This window comes from Cnephaeus nilssonii (assembly GCF_951640355.1).
Source record: "Cnephaeus nilssonii genome assembly, chromosome: 4".
NCBI lineage: Eukaryota > Metazoa > Chordata > Mammalia > Chiroptera > Vespertilionidae > Cnephaeus > Cnephaeus nilssonii.
Window position 1 is genome coordinate 16827903 of NC_137075.1, and position 13586 is coordinate 16841488.

At 39.2% G+C, this 13586-nt stretch overlaps 1 protein-coding gene across 1 annotated transcript in view; it reads left to right on the plus strand.

The window, feature by feature from the left end:
* The window catches only part of CDC123 (cell division cycle 123), a 71472-nt gene that overhangs the window by 33463 nt on the left and 24423 nt on the right, over window positions 1-13586 (plus strand). Inside the window, exon 6 of the mRNA XM_079769586.1 lies at window positions 918-1024. Within this exon, the coding sequence (XP_079625712.1) occupies window positions 918-1024 (107 nt within the window). The remainder of the gene's footprint in view (window positions 1-917; window positions 1025-13586) is intronic.

The following is a 13586-nucleotide window of genomic DNA, read 5'->3' on the forward strand; positions in this document are numbered from 1 at the left end:
CTTTTTCAATGGGAAAAATTTAAAAGAAGTTATTGAAACTCATTTTTACTTTATATATGAGCAGTAATTTGAATCATTCCTAACTACTGAACTACGTTGAGGCTTTCCACTTAAGTTGGATAAATTATTTGTGGTTTTAAGTTATTCATTTGTTCTTTTCTTATTTATTGGGTGCCTACTATGTACCAGTGTTTTCCCATATTGTAAATAATTAAATAGTTTTTTAAATAATCATTAGTCTTCTCAAAATTATTTTATTGTCTTGTGTCTGATCTATCTATGGGAGAAGTATATTTTTTAAATGACAATTATTTTGTCATTTTTAGGCATGTTTCACTAAGTTTTGTGCCCATTGTGCCTGATATTCTTACTTTTTTTGTTTTGTTTATATGTATGATTCATCATTTAAAATTGTGATGGTTCAGAATATCTGACCACTTCCACTCTCCCATATTTGATAGACTTGGGTCTTAAGTGCTCTAGTTATCAAACTTCAGGTGTTCTAGCTCTCTCGCCAGAAACAGGGAGAAGGGAAAGGATCTCCTTTGTCTTGGAGAGTAGTTGGTCAGGCTGTTTATTGACACCTCTGTCTTCTAGCCCACGAGTTAGCATTTCTGATACCTTTTTGCCTCCTTCTTTCATCATTAGCCAGAAAAACCTAGGGAAGTGCTTGGGCCTAAGTTAAAAGGGTGAGGGCTTTAACATCTGTGTTTATAACTGAGTGTCAACATGCAGTGGTGATGCTATTCATTGTTTAGAAGTGTAATTGACATTTGACAGTATAGCTAAAATTCTTACCTGGTTTTTTCTTTAAGCCCTTGTAGAAGTAAGCATTATTAACTTGGTATATAGGCCTGCATTTCATTCATAGTAACTAACTTGGAAAAATACTAAGTTGCATGTGTTTTATTATTTAGGATGCATACTGGATAGCAATGAATAGTTCTCTGAAATGTAAAACCCTCAGCGACATCTTTCTACTGTTCAAGAGTTCTGATTTCATCACTCGTGACTTCACTCAACCGTAAGTATGTTTCTTGTTCTCCATGTCGGTAGTTTCCTTACTTCTGAGAGTTTTTCTGCAGATGAAATTTCATTAGACCTAGATCTATTGTAAACAACAGTTCCATGTAACAAGTCTATTTCATATTCTCAAATGACCTCTTAAAGCAAACCTTTCTTTTTCCTTTATAGAAATTGCTATACAATGAATATTCCTAAATGGGCTTTCTATATATCTGCCCATTAAATGTTTTGGTACTTTTGTTCTTATTATAAAACTAGTATCTAGGTGTCTAACTGCTATGCTTTACATCTGAAATTAATATAAAATAATACTGAATGTCAACTGTAATTTAAAAAACATAAAAAAACCTACCCCCAGTATATGCATATCATAAAAAAACAAAATTAGGAACTATAGCTAAACAAAAACAGGAAATGTAAAAGCATCCATGATCTCACCACAGTTAGTTTGATATACTTAAAAAAATTTACCTATACATATATATATATGTGTATATACCTGTCTTTAACTGTATTCTAATTTTTTAGAACGAAAATGGGGTCATATATTTCATATTGTTTAGTAGACTGCTTTTGCACTTGTAGTGTGTAACATTTGTATTATGTGTTATTAAGTACTTAAATGCGTCATTATTCTAAATTACCTTACTGATATCCCTCTGGATAGTGATAGCATAATTTGTTTGACCAATCTTCTATCCTTATATACAACTCTGCAGTGAATATGTAAATCTTTGTGTACTTTTCTAATTTTTCTCTAGGATAAAGGAAAATTTCTACAAGTGTAATTGCTGCTTTTCTTCCTTTGCCGGTTACTCTATTGCTAAAGAACTTGAGTCTGCTCATGTCATGGTAGGCAGACAGCACAACTGTACTGTTGAGCTGTGGGTGATCTCTTTATGCTTCTTTTGTTTTGTCATCAAATAGCAGTTATTCTTCTAGATTTCTCATCCTGCCCCATCTTAAACCAGTTATCTCAACTAATCTTTAAACTGACCTCTAAAGTAAAGCATAGCACAAAATTTAGAAACTTAAGCAGCTGAAAATATTGTAGATGCATGTCATTTCTTCTTCATCCATGCAATTTAGTTTTTCCTGCCCATTCATTTATTTTAGCTTCAAATTCTTTTTTGAAGAGGAGCCTGGAAGGAAAAAAATGAATTTACTACATGTCAGTTGTGCATCAATTCTTTTGCATCTGAGTTTGCAGCTTGAGCATATGGATTTAGTATTCATTAAAGAAAATGAAGTTAAGTAATAATATTGGTATTAGGTGTATGGTAGCCCTTGTTTTAGTAATAATGCAGTAACATTTTTATTCTAGGAGATATCCACTGATTAGAGGAAGTTGTGACTATCTTTTTTCTGATATAAAGCCTTTTAACATCTAATGCTTTAAGTAAAGAGGTCTTGAAATATTTTACATTAAAAATACTCTATATCTATTAATTCATCAGGTCTGGATTTTTGTGTACCTTTAATATTAGTTGTAGTGAGAGTATGAGGAAGTCTTTTTCCAAAAATAATTGTAAATCACTTTTAATTCTCTGTGACTGTTTGTTTTCTAAATCATTTTTTCCAGTTAATGATCTGCCTCTTCTTAGCCCATCTCTCCCTTTTGTCTTACATGAATTTAACTCTGATTCCAGTGGAAATATGAGTCAGTTTTGCATTTTGTACCTTTTGACTTTTGCATGGGAAAGAAGTTAAGTCATCAGGTGAATTTGAAGCCTTGAATTAAGAATGTTTACCCAAAGAATACCATCCTTCTCTTCATATAAATAATTGGGAGTTGGCAGGATCTAACGCCAAGCACTCAGCTTTCAGCCCGGTAGCACTATTATGTCATCCTTTTCTGGAAATGATTGTCGGTAGTCCATTGCAGAACAATTAGTAAGTCTAATCCTATATAATAAAAGGCTAATATGCAAATTGTCCCCTTGAGTGGGAGTTCAACCGGGAGTTCGACCAGGGGACAGGGCCAGATGGCCAACTGCCCGTGGCCCCTCCCCCTGGTCGCCCCCACCTCCGATTGGCCCCCCCACCCAGATCGGGGGCGGAGCCAGCTGGCCAACAACCCACAGCCCCTCCCCCCAGTCAGCCCAGCCCAATTGGTCAGGACTGGGCCGGCTGGACCCCACCCGTGCACGAATTCGTGCACCAGGCCTCTAGTTATAACATAAAAAGCCTTATTGATAGGATCTTTAATGAAATATGAACTTTTGTCACAGAGTTCTTTTAGGACCCCTTAAAGATTAAATTAAGAGTATAATTTTTTAAATTGGATAGGACAATGTCAGTGACATAATCATTTCTTTGATCAGTTAGAAAATTGAAGCCTAAATCTATCAGTAATTTATTCCCACAAGCTAGTTAGTAGAAACAAAACCAGAATATAATTTCAACAACATCATTCTAAATGTTCTCTGTACTTTCACTTAATAAAGTTATGATTTCTCCTTTTCAAAATGCTTCAAATTAAAATACAACAGAATAGAATAAAATATTATAATATATATAGTTATATAGGTATGTATAAAATTGTGTGATATTATGAAAGTGACATTATGTTGTTTATACTATTTTGGGACTTGCCTTGAAAAAACCCCACAAAGATATTATCATCAGGATTACAAGTTAACAGAGGCCAACTAAAAATAATTTACACATACAGGGTTTTTAAAAAGATATTATTTAACAAGAAGTCTGCTGATTGCATTTTTCTTTTTTAAAAAAAATATATTTTATTGATTTTTTTACAGAGAGGAAGGGAGAGGGATAGAGAGTTAGAATCAGTGATGAGAGGGAAACATCGATCAGCTGCCTCCTGCACACCTCCTACTGGGGATATGCCCGCAATCCAGGTACATGCCCTTGACCGGAATCGAACCTGGGACCCTTCAGTCTGCAGGCCGATGCTCTATCCACTAAGCCAAACCGGTTAGGGCTGATTGCATTTTTCTAGGTTAATCTGCAGCTTGTCATGGTTACCAGGGACCCAGACTCCTTCAGTCTTTTCCTGCTGTAATCCTTGGCTGTTGGCTTGGTATTTGGGTTTCTCACCTAATGGTTACAGGATTGTTGCTACAGTTCCAGGTATCACATAAAGACATGACAGTACCTGAATAAAAAATACAGTGTATTTCCTCTCCTTTGTATGTGAGCAAGTAAAGCATTCTGGAAGCTTCCCAGGAGACTTCCTGTCAGGCTCATTCTTTGCACAGTTACCCAGCCTAATCCAGTAGCTGGCAGAGGGAACAGAAATGCTGTGGTTGGTTTAGATCAGGGGCTCTCAAACTTTAGCAGGCATCAGAATCATCTGGGGAGTTTGATAAAACACAGATTGCTGGTCCCCACCCCCAGAGTTCCTGGTTTAGTAGGATGAGAGTGGTGCCCAAGAGTGTAATTTCCAACCTTTCCCAGTTGATCCTGATGCTGTTGTTTAGGCCCTCGCCATGAGGACTATTAAAGATTAGTCCCAGAGAGGATATCAGACCTCAAGTGCTTCCTGATAGGAACAGTCACAATTCTGTTGGCAAGGATGAAGGTGGGAATAGTTAAAGGATAGACCTTTAGTTTTGTCTACCACCATTGTAATTTGATATAGAATATTAAGTACAACTATTTTTCCTGTTCCTCAAATGGTTATCGTACCCAAGAAGCTTTAAAAAGTGGAAGTTAAAATAGGACACATTTAAAATAATCTGCCTGCATTGTACTTGCTGAGTGTATTATTAGCCCAGATATAAACATTCTATGTGATTAGACTTGCTGAGTCATAAGGCTTCTTTCATTAATTATTTTATTGATTAAATATCACTTCAGTCAGCCAATCTAGAAAAAGATATCTGATACTCACCTGGGCTAAGTGAAAAATTAATCCATTAATTTTTTTTTCTCTGAGGGGCTTGTGACTAAGGAGATTTAACTAGAGGTCAGGACATTTCACTTGTCTTAGTAATTTATACTTAGCTATTTCAACATAATTTTTGTACATTTTTTCTTAAGAATATCACAAAGTTGGTTATTAACCCTAAAATTCAGCAGCAAACAGTTTCAGGAGTAAAATTTGGTGCATAAGTGGGACCTAGCAGAACCTTTACCTCATGATTTTTAAGGCCCACTTATTTAAATGACAGTTTTCTGCTTTAGGTTGTTTTTGAAGAAAAATTCTATGAAAATTAGTATGAACACACCTAATCACCCTAATTCATTGTCATTTTACTTTTATCTTTCCTTTTCTGCCACCAGTGAAATCTGAAGAAATAGAATCTGTTTGTCAGAACTCTTACTTTGATTCCTGGTGAGCAATAGAACTGTACCAACAGAATTTTGATGTTTAATTTCTCCTTTGCTCTGTATTTATTTTTCTGCCCAAGATTTAAAATATTTTTTTTTATTAATCTTTATTGTTGAGATTATTACAGATGTTCCTCTTTTTTCCCCCATAGCTCCCCTCCACCTGGTTTCCACCCCACCCCAGGCCCTTACCACCCTATTGTCTGTGTCCATAGGTAATGCATACATGCATATAAGATCTTTGTCTAATCTCTTCCCGCACCCTCCCACCCCCTCTTCCCTCTGAGAATTGTCTGTCTGTTCCATTTCTGTGCCCCTGATTCTATTCCATTCACCAGTTTATTCTGTTCATCAGATTTTTTATTCGCTTGATTTTTAGATTTAATTGTTGATAGATATGTATTTGTTGTCACTTTGTGATTCATATTTTTTATCTTTACTTTTTTCTTATTCCTATTCTTTTTTTTTTTTTTTAAGAATTTTTGTGAGTTTATTTGAGCCAAACTGTTGACAATTGCCAGGAAGTAGAATCTCAATGGACTGGGATAATGCTCCAGAGTGGCAGTCACCAACCGGTGGTCCACGGACCACTAGTGGTCCATGAGGTCCAAAAGGTTGACCACCGCTGCTCCAGAGAATGGTGTTTTTTTTGTTTTTGTTTTTTTTTGTTGTTTGTTTTTTAATCTCTTCTTCCTATTCTTAAAGAATACCCTTCAGCATTGCATATAATACTGGTTTGGCAGTGATGAACTCCTTTAGCTTTTTCTTATCTGTGAAGCTCTTTATCTGCCCTTCAATTCTGAATGATAGCTTTGCTGGGTAGAGTATTCTTGGTTGTAGGTTCTTGCTATTCATCACTTTGAATATTTCTTGCCACTCCCTTCTGGCCTGCATAGTTTCTGTTCAGAAATCAGCTGACAGTCATATGGGTACTCCCTCGTAGGTAACTAACTGCTTTTCTCTTGCTGCTTTTAAGATTCTCTTTTGCCCTTGGCATTTTACTTAAGATGTGTCTTGGTGTGGTCCTCTTTGGATTCCTCTTGCTTGGGGTTCTCTGTGCTTCCTGGACTTGTAAGTCCATTTCTTTTACCAGATAGGGGAAGTTTTCTGTCATTATTTCTTCAAATAGGTTTTTAATATCTTGCTCTCTCCTTCTGGCTCCCCTGTAATTCAGATGATGGTACGCTTGAAGTTGTGCCAGAGGCTTCTTACACTATCTTCATATTTTTGGATTCTTTGTGGGTTTTTTTTGCTCTTCTGGTTGGATGTTTTTTGCTTTCTTGTATTTCAAATCATTGATTTGATTCTTGGGGGTCCTCTAGTCTACTATTGAATCCCTGTATATTATTCTTTATTTCAGTCAGTGTATGCTTAATTTCTGACTGGTCCTTTTCCATTTTTTATTTTTTTTTTACATTCTCACTAAGATCCTTGAAAGTCTCACTAAGTTCCTTGGAGGTCTCTAGAAGATTCTTGAGTAACCTTATAACTGTGATTTTGAACTGTATATCCAGTAGTTTGCTTTCTTTCATTTCTTTCATTTGTGACATGTTTCTTTGTCTCCGCATTTTGGCTGCTTCCCTGTGTTTGCTTCTATGTATTGGGTAGCTGTTAAGTCTCCTTGAGTTGATAGAGTGGCCTTGTGTAGTAGGTGTCCTATAGGACCCAGTGGCTCAGCCTCCCCAATAATCTGAGGTGGACACTCTTGGTGCACCCCTTTGTGGGCTCTATGCACAGTCTTGTAGTTGAGCCTTGATTGCTGTTTGTGTCACTGGGAGGATTTGACCTCCAAGCCAATTGGCTGTGAGGACCAGCTGTGTCTACAGTGGGAGAGCTGCTGTGCAGGACTTGCTTCAGTGGGGCTTTGGTGCTCCCTGAGTGAGCCCTTTGAGTGTGTTGCTTATGGATGCGAAGAATTGTAATCTGGTATGGTCTCACTCTGACCACTGGGTACACTGGCTCTTAGGTGCCCAGGGAGGTGCAAAGTCAGCCACTGACTGGGGCCATCCAGCAGGGCTACAGAGAGATCTGCAGATTCCTCCTCTTTGTATCAGGTTTGGAAGTGCCCAGATGAGGCCCAGCTGTGGAGCAAGGCAGGCTGGTGCTGGTGCAGGGCCTTGGGCCTTTTATTGATAGGTTTGGGGCTCCCTGACCCAGCTGCAGCTTGTTTGACAGGTTTTTAGCCTGAGAAAGGACAAGACCATTCATATGCAAAAGCTGCTGCGCACAGCTTGGGTGGGGTTGTGAATTGGGTGGGAGGGGGGTGTCTCAGGGAATCTCTAAGGCAGAGCAAACAAATGGCTGCCAGTCATCCCTGCACCAGGGAGGTCCCAGCAGGGGAACAATGACTGCTACCAGCATCTCTGTCTGGAAGAAAACCGCCCCTGAGATCCTGCCCTGATGCCAGACAGTCCAATTTCTCCCTGTATGTGTCTGGGTTCCCCAGAGCCTTGCCTGGCACTGGAGCTCAGAGGAAGTGGGAGCTTGTAAATTGAGTTCATGGTGCCTGCCTTTTAAGAGGAGCAGCTGGGTCTCCAGCAGCCTGTGTATCACTCAGCCCCAATCCGCACTGATTTTTACAGTCTGTAGTTCTTACTGCCCATAACTATTTCTTTCCCCAGTTCTGGACCCCTAGGCTGGGCGTCTGGTGTGGGGCTGGGACCCCCTCGCTCCTCCGGGCGGCCTCTGCAGAGGCGATCTCCCTCCTGATTAAAAAAGTGGCACACCTGGGTGCCGGACCAGCCCGTTTCACGTCTCCACACCTCCTACCAGTCTCAATGTGTTTTCTTCGTTACTCCTCTAAATAGTGGCCCAGTGCATGAAATTCGTGCACGGGGGCGGGGTGGGTTGTCCCTCAGTGCAGCCTGCACCCTCTCCAATCTAGGACCCCTTGGGGGATGTTTGACTGCCGGTTTAGGTCTGATCCCACAACATCCCTCTCATAATCCAGGACCACTAGCTCTTAACTGCTCACCTGCCTGCCTGACTGATCGCCTGCCTGCCTGATCAGCCCCCAACCACTCTGCCTGCCGGCCTGCTCGCCCCCAAATGCCCACTCTTGCCAACCTGATTGCCCCCAACTGCCCCCCCCCTGCCAGCCTGCTCGCCCCCAACTGCCCCCCCTTGCTGGCCTGATTCCCCCCAACTGCCCACACCCTGCCAGCCTGCTCACCCCCAACTGTTCCCCCCGCCGGCCTGATTGCCCCCAACTTCTCCCCCTCCCCCCGCCTGCCTGCCCACCCTGCCAGGGCTCTGGGATCAATGGCAGAGCAGAGGCAGGCATTTCCTACCTGGCCTGGGCTCTGCCATTAATCTCCGCCCACATGGAGGCCTTGCCTGCCCTGTGATCAATCGCTGCCCACAGGGAGGCCCTAACTGCCCTGCCCACCCTGCCAGGGCTCTGTGATCAATGCTGTGCAGAGGGAGGCCCTGCCCACCTGGCTGGGGCTCTGCAATGGGCCCTCCCAGCCTTGGCGGTTTGCCTCGGCCCTCCCAGCCACGGCTTTGTCCGGAAGGAAGTCTGGAAGGTCGTCCGAAAGGTCTCCTGGTCTAATTAGCATATTACCCTTTTATTAGTATAGATTGTAGTACTTCCATTCAGCCAGCTTTCCAGTGGTTCTGGATGATAATTCTGTATTTTAGTTGTAATTTTGATGTGGTTGTGGGAGGCAGCGAGTACAGGCGTTTACCTATGCTGCCATCTTGGTTCTCCTAAAATATTTTTCTTATACGTAGGAGTTATTTACTGTGGGGTATAATGCTGTAACCTTCCAATGTTTTAGAAAAGTTTTATCAGTGAGGACTGTGCCCTAGTGAACATCTAGGGTATTACTTTATTATTCATGATTTTGTTTTCTGCCACTTTATAAATAAAGCTTTAAGGAGGATGTTTTCTCATTACTTATAAAAATGATTAAATTGTGAGCTCAGTCAATGGATTCAGGCAATTCCCAAGTTTTCTAGAGTAAATTCACAGCATTGATCACAGCATTGATCACAGCATATACTAATACTGTGACTTTCCTCCCCCTACTCCTACCACATTGGCTCACGGTAGAGCTAGAACTCACACCATTTGAGTAGTTAATATTGTAAATCAGTGCTCTGATCTTACGTCTTACCCCAACAAATGGGATTCATCTTCAACTTAAACATTTTCCACTAAAGTCCTCTCTTATTTCCATTTCCATCTAGCTTTTTCTTGCATGATATATTTCTTAATTGTAGTACAACTCATCACAGTGTATCCTTTCTTATTCTTTCCCTTCTTTACTGGTAATAAAGCATAGGACACATCCACCTTATCTATAATAATAAAAGTGTAATATGCTAATTAGACTAGATGACCTTCCTGAAGAAGCTGGGGCTGCCCAGGGAAGCCCAGGTCCCGGGTGCCAGAGGGAAGCCGGTGCCAGCAGCCAGGGGAAGGAAGGCCTATTCTTGCACGAATTTCGTGCATTGTGCCTCTAGTCTTTTATATACTTCTTCCATATTTTTCTGATGCTCCCCCAGTTCCACACATTTGCATCCTTATCATTGAACATATTATGTTTGTTCTCTTTCAATGGGTGAAATATTTGGGACAGCATGATAAAAACTGTTGTTCACAGTTATGAAGTTCACAGAAATAAAATATGTCAATCTTAGGATATGTTTAGGGCATATTGAATATGCCTGTTTATAGTAAGATCATTTGGCTGTCAGGAAACACAACCTTCAGTAGAAAGAATGATTTTTGGAAATAGCTTGGTTAGAAGTAAAAGAAAGACAAGCCCTGGCTGGGTGGCTCCGTTGGTTGGCATGTCATACCAAACACCAATAAGGCACATACCTAGGTTGCAGGTTTGATCCCTGGTCCAGGCGCATATGGGAGGCAACTGATAAATGTTTCTCTCTTACATCGATGGTTCTTTCTGTCTCTCTCTCCTCCTCTCTCTAACATATCCTCGAGTACAGATTAAAAAGAAAAAAGAAAGGCAAAAAAAAGATGACACTCCTGTTAGTTATCAATGATAGCTAAGTACAGCTCTTATAGATTTGGGCTATGATTTATTTTTCTTTTCTTTCTTTTTTAAAAATTTGGGTCTAGAACATTGCTCTTCAAAATCCCTGGCTAATTTCAAAATAGATTAAAGATATATTAGCATAATTTCATTGTAGCTTTCATCACAGTATACCTGTGGTTTTGATTTTTTTTCCCCCAAATAAAGTCTTTACTATTATTGGATCTAAGAATTTTTTTACATGGATTACACAGCATTCATTATTTAAAAAATTTTGTGTATATTTTGGAGTTTTAACAGCTACCTAGAGAAACTAATTATTCTTCCAAGAATTAATAATTCATCGTAGGAGCTTCCTTTCAAACTAGATGTAAATCATTAATTTTGATTTATTACTACCTTCTGTTGCTACCTTGTTGAAAATTTCAAAGACATCTTTCACATTAGTTTAAAGTACTTAACTAATCCAGGAGAAAATTTTAGAAGTGGATTTATTTTTTTAAAATGCTTATATAATTTCTGGTTTTAGCTAAATGGTAGGCTAAGTTAACTTGGTAACTCTTAGTTACAAACATCTAGAAATGCTGGCTAAAATATAAAATTAACAGAAATTTAAATGCATTGCTGAATTGTACAGGTAACTGAGTTTTAAATTTTAGTAACCATATATTTCACTTATAGAACTTTGGTTTGTCTCTGCTTTCCTAGTAAATTCTAAGGGTTTTAAGTCTTTTTTTGAGTTTGGTCAATTCAGACATTTTCTTCATCTTTTAGACTTTTACAATTTCAAGCTCAAACAACTCTATTCCTCTTGCCTGCTGTCTGATCCCTAAGCATATATATGGTCTCCTCATGTGTTTTGTTGTTTTTATTGTGAGCGCCGAGTTAGTGGGGCTTACTTTTTCTATGTGGGCCTCTGGAGGCCTGGGTTATGAGTCTTTCGAGAGTACTTTGTATTTGCATCTTCCAGGAGCCTCAATGGTAAAACAACCCAGCACTGATTTTTATGTTAACTTCTTAGTTTGGGAGGTCTCCAACCATGCAGGTGGTTTAAATTTTGTACTCGAGGTTCACAGTGCAACAAAGCCTAAGATTTCAACTTAAAAAAAAAAAAAGCCCAAGCACTTCCAGTGTTATTTCCTTGTCTATGCCAATGGATGAAACGTTTCCTTGTACTTCTTTTACAGAAGGTGCTTAGGGGTCTGTTTTCTAATTCCTAACTTCCTTTTGGCTTAAGGCTGAGGCTCCTATCCCTCTGAAGGTATTAAAACCAATGTTTCTTATCAATTATGATAACTACCCCAAAAGGCTTAGCTACCTAACCTTCTGGTTCTCAATACATTTTTTTCCCCTTCCATTTCAAAGGCAAGTTTTTGGTTCATCTGTGTTCTGGTTCAATCAGTGAGGGAATAAATAGTGCAAATGGTTTAAAATACGATATGACTGAAGAGATTTCTTTGTTTTTTATTAGGATACTCATATTTTCTGCTAGTATTGTTTCTGCTAGTATTCTCACTGTAATAAGTAGCCTTGATTTAAAGATTTTTTTTAAACCTGGAATATTAGGACTATTAAATTTATATAAGGATTATAAAAGTTCAAGTGTTGTTAGTACTCTTTTTTTTAAAATATATTTTATTGATTTTTATAGAGAGGAAAGGAGAGGGATAGAGTTAGAAACATCGATGAGAGAGAGAAACATCGATCAGCTACCTCCTGCACACGCCCTACTGGGGATGTGCCCGCAACCAAGGTACATGCCCTTGACCGGAATCGAACCTAGGACCCTTGAGTCCGCAGGCCGACGCTCTATCCACTGAGCCAAACCGGTTAGGGCTGTTGTTAGTACTCTTAATTATCTCACTCAATTTTGCTTTTTCAACTTACCTTCTTCAGAATGTAAATGGGATATAAATATCAACATACAACATTCCTTCCATATTTTGACTGAGCTCTTGAAAATATTATTGTTGACCTTTACATTCAGTTTTAACTATATGGCTCTCCACTTTGCTCTCCTTTTAGAAATGATAACTTGGCCATCTGGTTAATCATCTTAGTAAAAAGCTTAGAAAAAGCCTTGTCCACTAACCTCACAATGCCACATATGTTCTCACTGCTACCTTGAAACTAGTCAAGTTTTGAAAATAACATTAAATGCTAAACCAATCAGCACTTTCTGTTATCCTACCTAATAAAATAGTGATATGCAAATTGACCACACCTTCGCTATGCCCAAGCCACGCCCACCAGCCAATCAGGGCGAGTATGCAAATTACCCAACAAAGATGGCGGTTAATTTGCATACGCTGAGGGAGGGAGGAGTGAAGACTGAAGACAACTTAGAAGGAAGAGGGAGGAAAAGCGGAAAGCAAGGTGGCTGCCAGAGGGAAAGCCCGGGCGGGGTGGGGCGGGGCGGGGCGGAGCGGAGCGGGGTGGGCGGCAGCGGCGCATGGGTGCAGGCGCGGCGGCCGCAAAGGCGGCAGCAGTGGCAGCGCACGCGGCCGCAGCAGCCTCTTGCAGGATTCTTCCTGCAAATGGGCTACTAGTATGATAATAGAAAGCAACTATGTATTGAAATGTGTCTTTTAAAGTAGCAGTAAGAGGGTTAACTAAGGGTTGAAATCATAATTTGTAGGAATATAGAAACATGAAAAAATTAGATAATGGAACATTTGAGATCTTGCTTCCTGATATTGTCCTCATTTTGGTTCAAATAAAATTTTAAAAATATTAGGTAATGAAGATCTATGTTCCTTTTGGTTTTCCTATAGTGTTTTTAAAATAGGTAGGTAGAAAACCTTAATCTACCTTGTTCTTTATAGAATACTGTTTTAATAATGTCCTTTATTATCAAATTTACAAAAATATGGCTCCCACGTGATTAAAATCACATTTCAGAAATGAAAGTGGTAGTAGTTCCGTTACTACATTAACCATTGAGATAATGTGATGTTATTTTGTTTATTCGAGTTCCTTTGTCATTTGTCTCCTTTCATCTCTCTTATTTATTTTAGATACATTTAAATTAAGAAAAGAAAGGCAATCAGTTTTATCATGATCATGACTATTGGTTAGTTGGAAGCTAAAATATTAACTTTTAAAGTGAACTTGAATTGGCTTTTTAGAAAAGCAACACATGTACTTTATACTTTTTTTGTATTTTTAAATTTAAAAAAAAATTTTTTTTCCATCCCTTCACTCTCATCGTATGTGAGTCTTTTATTCTGAAGTGGGTCTCTTGTTGACAGCATATAT